This window comes from Aplysia californica, unplaced genomic scaffold (genome assembly GCF_000002075.1).
Source record: "Aplysia californica isolate F4 #8 unplaced genomic scaffold, AplCal3.0 scaffold00329, whole genome shotgun sequence".
Classification (NCBI taxonomy): Eukaryota; Metazoa; Mollusca; class Gastropoda; order Aplysiida; family Aplysiidae; genus Aplysia; species Aplysia californica.
The window spans coordinates 144,498-154,238 of NW_004797599.1; the positions used below are offsets into that span (position 1 = coordinate 144,498).

General features: G+C 38.1%; 1 protein-coding gene across 1 annotated transcript; it reads right to left on the reverse strand.

The window, feature by feature from the left end:
* Positions 1-2,615: 2,615 nt before the first annotated feature.
* Positions 2,616-9,248, reverse strand: LOC101856195 (cytochrome P450 2U1). The gene is made up of 5 exons (XM_005102528.2): positions 9,032-9,248; positions 7,241-7,356; positions 6,650-6,777; positions 4,612-4,808; positions 2,616-3,718 (listed from the first exon to the last, which is right to left on the reverse strand). The coding sequence occupies exons 1-5, from the start codon at positions 9,072-9,074 to the stop codon at positions 3,534-3,536; spliced, it is 669 nt and encodes a 222-aa protein (XP_005102585.2). The 5' UTR covers positions 9,075-9,248; the 3' UTR covers positions 2,616-3,533.
* Positions 9,249-9,741: the final 493 nt, after the last annotated feature.

Sequence of the window (9,741 nt, forward strand, 5' to 3'; positions counted from 1 at the left end):
ATTTTTAAAATTGTGTCCATGCCATCAGCATCAATCTCTTCTTGTGTCTTGCTTTAAAATGAAACAAGGCGCACGCGTTTTCCATTCTTTTATCCTTGTGTCGATACCGGGTACATGTACTTTTCATCACACCACCATCATCAATGCCTTTCACCCCTGGCAGGGTATAGGCCACATACAAGCTCCTTCCATTTATCTCTGTCCTGGGCCAGCCTTCCAAGCTCGTTCCAAGTGAGCTTCATCTCTCTCATGTCTCTTTCCACGCATCTCCTCCATGTTTCTCAGGGCCTGCCCCTGCCTGGTGCTCCTTGTGGGTTCAACTACAGTGACTGTCTTGTGATGTTTCCGCTGGGCTTTCTTAAGGTGTGTCCCATCCATCCCTACTTTCTTAGTCCTTTTTCTACTTCTATATCCTTTTGTCCTGCCCTTTCCCACAGCTCTTCATTTCTTATGCTATCCTGCCACTTAATTCTTAGAATACTCCTCAGTCGTCTGTTGATGAAAGTCTGCACTTTATTCAGTACTGCTTTTGTTGTCTTCCAAGTTTCGCAACCGTTGAGGACCACAGACTTGATGTTGGAGTTAAAGAGTCAAATCTTGGTGCGCAGTGAGATGTTGCTTACTTTCCAGACTTTTTATAATTGATTGAATGCTGACCTTGCCGGTTCTTGCTTTAACATCTGCCTCGGTTCCACCTTTACCATCGATGACACTTCTAAGGCAGGTAAAGGAGTCCACTTCTTCCGGGGGGGGGGGGGTGTCTTCCACTGTCAAAGCAGGGCTTGAAATTTTACCTAGCTTCACTACTTTTGACTCGCCTGAATGTATACGTAGACCAACACTCCTTGATAGGCTGTTGAGTTCCTTTGTCTTTTCTTGCTTCTGAGCATGTGTGTGAGAGAGCAGTGCAAGGTCATCGATGAAGTTAAAGTCGTCCAGCTGTTGCCAAGGGATCCACTGTATTCCATTACGCTTGACTCTAGTGGCTTCTTTCATGACCCAGTCAATTGAAGAGAAAATGGGAGAGCAAGCATCCTTGTCGTACTCCTGTCTGTATCTGGAATGGTTCTGAGAGTTGTCCTTCGTGGAAGACTTAGCAGTTTGTTCCATTGTAGGTGGCCTTCACGAGCTTGACGATTTTGTCAGGTATTCCAGAATGCCGCATGAGTTTCCACAGAGTTTCCCTGTCCATGATGTCAAACGCCTTTTCATAATCAATGAAGTTGGTGAATTCCATTCAAGCGATTGCTCAACAATGATGCGCAGAGTAGCGATCTGGTCCACACATGATCGGTTTTTGCGGAATCCTGCCTCATTTCCTCTGAGCTTCTTGTCTGTTGCCGGCTTGATTCTATAGCTGCGCAATTTCCTCTCTAGAAGGTGGTTCCGTAACTATTGGGCGGTCATTTCTGGCTGGAAGAATTTCTGGTTGGTTTTCTGGAGGTGGTCTGTTCAAGGCTTTTCATGACAGCAGTGGTTTATTTTCCAAGTCTACACTGCCACAGCTACTTGCCTTGATGTTCTCCAAAATCTCTCTTATGTTTCTATATCACGATGTACTCAAATTACGAATATATGTAAATACATTTGTCAATCCTCAACGTGTTTGAGAATCCCATACCCAACTGTAATTATAATAATATATAACCATTTTTAATTAAATACCCACTATATACAGATACCGTCATGGTTATATTATAAAATATCATTATAACATAAAATAAGGTAAATATTTTTTTGCCCCTACCCTCACGTACAAACAGCTCCAGGCACTTTACATAACTCCAAGTACATGAACAAAGTCATAAATGAATAATATTGTACTTACTTAAAGCGAAAATTTAATCTTTGTACATGTGCAAAACGTAGTACTGAAAACAAAGCTACTGAATTAAAAATGATTTCATAATATGTCTATTACACTTTTTGTACCGTTGGCAACTTTAGTTTTAGAATTAGACTCAGAGGCAGGCTATGTCTCTAAGGGGTTGAGGAAGGGAGTGCCAAACTGATGGAGCAAGGTGAGCAAAGGGTTTTTCAGCTAATTCTTTACCCCTTTTCCTGAGAATTCTTAAAAGATATTGTTCACCTGATCTCAGTTATTGAGAAAGAACACAAATCTGGTTGACATTACAAAGATATTAACCTTTATTTTATTAACACACTTAAGGCATAATATTAATATTGCAATTTTATACGATATTTCTGTTGACACGGGAAGCCAATACAATGTTCTTAACATAGCTTAGAAGAATGATTCTGAAAAAGCCGAGATATGTGGAAAATGGTAGTAGGTAGGATAGCTAGTACTAGTAGACAATTGCAATATTCAATACATGAAAGTAGAAAAGATAACACAAGAGTTTTCAAGGGCATATGTATGGTAAAATAAGTGTCGATTTAGGACAGGTATGGTAAAACAGTTGAATTTTATCACAGCCATCTAAATAAGTTTAATTTAGCAGAGATTACAACTCATGAAAAGTTACACTTTTAGTGAAAAAATTAGGATAAGCCACCACTCATGTAAGTAGTTGTTTGGGGGTATTTATGTGTGTTTAACAGCGCTCGCAACCGCATAAGGTCATAAGAGCGTGCAGAACACATTAAGCATTTTCAATTTGGTAGGAATTAATTTTGAATTTTGCCCTGGTCATGGCCGAGCCTACTCTTATCGATTTTGGATCAATAAGAAAGACACCAGTAAGAAGGAAGCAAAGGAGTGGGGAAGGACAGGGTAGTTGGCGGAAAGTGGAGACGAGAGCAGAAGACAGATTCATGGTTAGAGAGCAGGAAAGGAGGTGAAAGGATACAATTTTAGAAAAGAACATTTTCCGTCGCTGTCAGGTTTTGAACCTGGGACTTATTGAATGAGAGGCAAACTCCATACCTCAAGACCATAAGAGTCCCCTCAAGTAAGTTTAACAACATAGAAATATATTTATAAATTAAAATAGAACACTTTTCCGATATCAAAAGACTGCAGTACCGTAGTTCCAAACAGTGGATAAAATAAATAAACAGTTTTGCGACAAAATGGGACAATTTAAACGCCATTTTTGAAGTTTGGCCGAAAATAGTGCTGCCGTCACTAGCAAGGTGATACATTCCAGAGCCAATGGGGTTTTTTCTCCAAAAATCGCCATTTTTCTTCTTAAAAAGAACTGCAGAAAGTTAGGCTTTTTTTCTTTTTTTTTTACAAAACACTACAAAAATGGTAGACCTTTCTTGACAAACTGCGATATATCCTTTGCACATCAATGAAGTTCTTTCCTCGGGTCACGTGAATTCGCTTGTGGTCGATGTGGCATTTTGTCCAAAATATGTGAAGATTTCTTTAATTTATAGGATAAGAATCCAACTTTGATTTCATCAATTAGCAAATGTCAACTTATCCTTACATCATGTTTAATCTAAATCCAAATTTGCTCAAGATTATTCAGTAAGTGGGAGAAGAACATAAACCTTCATTTTTTTTCTCAAAACCAGAAAACGAATGGTCACATTTTGACATGAAACCGTTCTAATGAATATTACATTTCTCTCTCAACAAATCTCACTTCATAAGCTTCTGGAGTAACTGCAAGGCCAAAGACGCCTTTGAGAGGTGGGAGTTGACCCTTCACAGCAGGTTGTATGTCAAACCGTTGGCAGATCCCGGCCAGGAAGAGGAAGAGCTCCATCTTGGCCATGGACTTGCCCAGACAGACCCGACGACCTGAGGAAACAAAGACAAATGGTAGAAGTATGGAGAAGCAATTGCTTTGTTTCCATTATAATCATAAAGACAAAGTATGGTAAAACAATTGCTTTGATTACATAAATCATATTATTAGAGAGTCTATGGTGAAACAGCTGGGTTCATCATACTCAATCGAATTTGAATAAATTATAGTAAAAATTACAAGACATTAAAAGTCACAATTTCAGTTAAAGAATCTATTCTAATGAACGTGTATGAGTATCAACTCACATCTTACCCTGCATGCCTTTCCCAACATACATACAAACAGACATACAGGTGACAGAGTGAGCAAACCAGAGGCAGAGTATAATATGATAAGGGTTAAATGCCTCCTGAAAAGCTGTGAGGCTATTGAAGAGGCAGGACCTTCCATTCACAGCTCATCTCCAATAGATAGAGTGAGCCAGTTGGGTGGAGAGCCATGACAACTCCCCAAACAACCCAAGTTCAAGAACATCAAGGACTCAAACCAGGGTGATCGAAATCACAGCCCAACAAGTTACCAACTGAGCAAACAGAGCACCCTGATAGAGAAGGACAGAGGTATTGAAAAGAAAACAGAAAAGACAGATGTATTTATCTGACCAGGGAGACAGGTGTTACAACAACATGCATGACAATCAAAACACAACAAAATAACAAGAACAACCAGATGTAAGCCACTGCTGAGCTCTCACCATTTGGCACTCTTTATGAGATAGAGTTAATACCTTTTGCCGAAAGATGCACTCAGATGACCACCCATCAAAAAGTAGTCACCTCAGCCTTGCCTGACGTTCACAAATCCCTCAACCACCAGGCACCTATAGCACTTGAGTGCCTCTGCAGCCTTTTAAAACATTAAACAAAAAATAACTTAATCTTACCCAATGAAAATGGCACAAATTCGTTAAAGACTTTCAAGTTTCCGCTATCATCCAAAAATCTCTCAGGACGGAAGTTGTGAGGGTCACCCCAAGATTTATCAAAGCGCAGCACAAAGTCCAGAATGGGCATGATCACAGTGCCTTGTGGGATTGTGTATCCACCAACAGTTGTCGTTTTGATACACGAATGCTGAAGGCTGAAAAAAAATAATACTATTGAAAAGGGTTAGGCTACACTTATTTCAATTAACTTCAATGTTTAATATTGTTTAGCTATGTTAAAGACTTATATCCACAAACAATATCAGTTTGAGCTGAAGACAAAGGCATCAACAAAGAAAAGACTTTAAAAGACTAACAAATTGATATAGAAGCTTAAGAAGGAAGAAATATAGAAAATGGTGCTTTAACAGTATGAGGTCTCATAAACAAAAGCGTTAGATTAGTTCTGGAGACACGAGTTCATGGTAGTACAAAGAAACAATGTTCTAACCCAATCACAATATCGTTAAAAAGGTAAATCAGAGGCTGTACTTTCTGAGGAAACTTAGGTCTTTCAATCTGAATCCATTCATCCTTCAGATATTCTGCACCACCACAATAGAAACTTCAATAAATTTTGGTATCACTTGCTATGGTAGCAATTTGGGAAGGCAGCACATTATAAAAATAAACAAGTTGATAAGAAAGTCATCAAGAACAATTGGTAGAGACCTAGATCTAGATCTAAGTAACTTTGAATATCTGCACAAGACAAACGTTCTAAAAAAAAAGGCGGAAATAATGCTTTGTGACCATAGCCACCCACTGACATCGGAATTTCAACTATTGACCCGCAGTAAACGATACATTTCCAAAAAAGCAAGAACAGACAGATGTAGAAATTCATTCGTACCAACTGCTGTGAGGTTACTAAACACACAGTGCTACAAATGAAACAGTGAGAGAGAGAGAGAGAGAGAGAGAGAGAGAGAGAGAGAGAGAGAGAGAGAGTTTTACGGAGCGGGTTGTCCCAGCACGTGAGACATGTATTTACTTGGCCTAATGTCCTGTCTTGTTGTGCGTTTGCGTGAGTGCACCTTTAAGTCTAACTTTTGTAACGTCTACGGCCATTGTTAACGACCAAGACATATTTCTCCCCGCGAGATATATAAAGATTGTCATTGTCATTATTCTATTATAAGACTCTAACAGACTCCAAATCTCTTTGACATTTACTGCTTCTCATCCTTACTCTATTCTAGAGTTGATCATGAACTCTAAGATCATTAACTCCTCAACAGCTTCATGACGGGCACTATCTGAGGCTATATATATTATTATTCCAGTCACTACTCAGTGGCTGGTCCTCTTGGTCTATTTGTGAAGGAACAGGTACATACTTTTGGGTGCAGGGGCAAAGAGCATTGATGAATCATTAGCATAATATTGTAACACCTAAGTCAGGATACTGAAGTCTTAACCCTATCCATACGTCGTGTTTTACTATCGTATCCATACGACGTTGGGAACTTTGTGCCACCACTTTCCAAAGAGAAAATTTGCTCGTTAATCCGATCCGTACGCTTTGCATAGTAGTCTGTCAAAATGTTTTATTGAGAAATACTGAAAGTTTCTAAGAGATTTTCGCACTAGAAGTATTCTAAAATGGGAAGAATACAACCCTGGGGGTACAAAATGACCCCAGGGCGTACGGATAGGGTTAATGTCCTTTACACTAGAATCCAACCCCCACAAATAACATTATGAAGATCCTCTTAAACGCATACATATAGAGCAAGAGGTATTGCAAAGAGTTTATCAAACCTTTAGTGTAGATGAAAAAGGGAAAAAAATCTAATCAGCACTCCTTAGATTGGAAATAACTTTAAAACTTAAGCAATTAAAAATTTCAATCTTACAAGAAGTAAGTTTTGTTTATAGAAAAAGCAACAAGAATACTGGAACATACAGGACCTTTGGCAAACAAATATCACACAAGCATGACAACCAGGTGTCTGTTGCGTGATACCTAGTAATGTTGCAAACTGATTCTGACCTAAAGGGCACAATACTGCCTAATCTCTGAGTCTCCATGATGCAAGCATTCAGATAGTTCAGTTTAGTCCTGTCCCGGATAGAAGGCGCTCGCTCTCTTCCCACAACGTCTTCAATTTCCTTATATATCTAAAGAAGAAAAACCATAAATAGAAACTTAAAAAGAAAGAAAAGTTCATATTCAATGTCAAATGTCACAATAATAATACATGTAATTATAATACATGCTGAGGCACCTTACTCAAGAAAAACAATGCAGTTGGTTGTCAATTATCTGTAAAGCTCTCACCTCAAGATTTCTAAATAGGAAAACAATGTTTGATAACTAGACACCTTCACCGTCATTTAAATGGGACACGTGGTACAGATGATATTGAAAAGGTAAAGGACATAAAATGGTATTTAATGTTACAAATAGAAAGAGACTACAAAATTTCAAAACTTCCTCTGACAAAAAATATTCCGTAAAAGAACACAGACTGAAATGTTCTACAGCACACTGACAAACGTTTTATGTTTCTAGCGAACAGAGACAAAAAAATCACAACAGCAAACTGACAGGAATTTTCAGCTGCAAACCCAAGGGCATTACCTTTGCCAAGACATCTGGATGGTGAAGCATGAACAAGACAAACCAAACAATGGTGGTGCTGGATGTCTCGGTCCCAGCCGCAAACAGATTGATAATCAGTCGTATCAAGTTCCCATCTGACCAAGAAATAATGTCATAGAAAGTTTAGTTTGTTTGTTCTTTACAGTCATTCACAAATGGTGTATTTTATAATATAGCTAAGAATTCAATTAAATGGGGGTAGCAATAATCAATTTATGAGCTCTTTTTACAAAGCTGTCTTTTGTCTTTCCCTCAAAATAAAGAACTTTTCATCATAGTTGTTTCCACATACAATGTCCCTTTCCATAATTGCCAATAAATAATGATTCTACACCGAAGACATAGACATCACACCATAATCTTAATCAATACCATTTCTTTACCCAGTTGTTATTTAGTGGTTTACTATGTCTCTTCTCGTCCTTTTCATTGTAGGTTTCTTCCAGTAACTATTCTAACGGCCATTATTATCTACTATCAATATCATGCCTCTTTTCCTACTTTGTGAAGTCGAGCCAGAAATCTCACAGCAGGTACTGAGCTGGTCTCTGCTTCAGAACCCAGTTATCAGGAGACAAAAGAGAAGTTCTAGAATGGATTTCAGTGTCCCGAGGAAGTGTGCATGCAGAGTGTACATTTCATCATCCACTAGTCCACACCATTCCAAATACCTTCATCACAACAGTTCTTTCTACCCATTTCAAATTTTACAGCATATCATCAGTTACAGCATAGCATCACTCCTTCTCTGCCTTGTCCACTCTTTCCCTCCCTTAAACACCCCAAACTGTGTTTTATTCAACTTTGTAACATCTTGTTTTGATCTGGCCTTTAGGGCCACTTTGCATGCCGAAATATTTTCAAACAGCTTTATGTGTAGGCTAATGACCAACATTCCCAGTATACATATAATGTTTTTATCAGTATAGTTTTTTTGTTTGTTCTCTAACAAGTGGCTGTGTACATGTGTGTGTGTGTGTGTGTGTGTATGTGTGTGTATGTGTGTGTGTGTGTGTGTATGTGAGGAGAGCACAGGTTCTTTATGTGAGAGACAGAGATTGAGAGAGAGAGAGAGAGAGAGAGAGAGAGAGAGAGAGAGAGAGAGAGAGAGGGGGGGGGGGGGAGAGATGGAGAGAAAGGGTCACTATTTGAACTGTATGGTGCTCGTGTTCTTTCCAAGTTATTAATGCACTATTTTTCAAAGGTGAAAGGTTCCTTCTAACAGTATGAATCTCACACTGTTTCTAAAGTTGTTTAGTCACAATGTTTTCTCAATATCAAGATTTATTTTCCTGCTGCATCGCACATTCATACTTCATATATGCACCAATTCAAAAATGTCCTAAAACTTGTCGTTTCAAAAGGCATTAAAGGAGATTTTAAGAAATTACAAAGAGTCTTATTTGTACGCTCAACTACAAAACACAAATCACATTTCAACTTTTGATCCTGTTTTCTCCAGGTGTCATCAAAGTACTCTAGGCATAATCAAATGCCAAACGGTACATAATTAAGCTATTGAGATCCTTTTCTTTCTTCAGCAGCTGGAGGAAAAGCTCCAATAGCTTCACAATTGTAGAGTGTGAATAGATGGTTGGCTGAAGCATTTTTTTGTATTCCTACATTTATCCTCCTGCCCATATCTTAAATAGAGAAAATATTATTTTCAAAAATTCAATTCCTTTTTATCTTAGAATTATGGTCAATCTACAGCATTTTCTGATATTCAAGAGATGTATTCAAGATGTTTCTATTAAGATGATCACATACCGTCCATGGTCGTAGCAGTGCCACTTGCTTGCCTCTTCCTCATCTCTCGAATGTACTCAGCTATCAGGCTATCAGTGTTGTTGTCATCCAAATTTTTTCTAATTGGCTCCACAAAATTATCCCTATGAGGGAAACCAGAGAATACAAAACATAAAACTTTTTTTTTCCTTTTGGTTTACAATGTTTTTATTATTGTTATGTTTGCGTCAGAAGAATTATAAAAATGATATTGAAGGAATTTGTTAAATATTGCAATTTAAAAAAATAAGAACCCATACTCATTGAGTTTTCAGTTTTATAGTTGGGTTTTATAAAGTCACAGGGGAAGAAGCAATGGTATCGTTGCAATTATTATAATTAGCACTATGAACTGTTGGTACTTAAAAAGCATTTCAGAAGCTTATAATATTCTAAGTTGAGGTAAGACAATTTAGGATTAACGTAGAATAAATAAATATACAGCTTAGAAACAAGGCTATTTCTTTTCTAAACTCATATTAATAATGAAACACAGCATGCCCCCACCATCAAGGTACAAAATGACATTTCATAGAATTATATTTTACCTGCCCTTCAGTCAGAGTAATCCTATGGCCCCAGGAGACTGAGAGAGAGAGAGAGAGATCTACCCCCCCCCCCCCCCCCCGATACTACTACTGAGACTGTCCGTTCTTACATATTCTTAAATAAACCCCCCTGAGATATAAATG

Bases quoted from the DNA above. Each gene is read 5' to 3' on its own strand.
- LOC101856195 (XM_005102528.2), bottom strand. From the start codon at position 9,074: ATGAGGAAGAGGCAAGCAAGTGGCACTGCTACGACCATGGACG. The intron at 7,357-9,031 runs GTATGTGATCAT...TTTCTTGGTCAG, and splicing joins CACTGCTACGACCATGGACG to ATGGGAACTTGATACGACTG. The intron at 6,778-7,240 runs GTAATGCCCTTG...TTTCTTCTTTAG, and splicing joins ATCCAGATGTCTTGGCAAAG to ATATATAAGGAAATTGAAGA.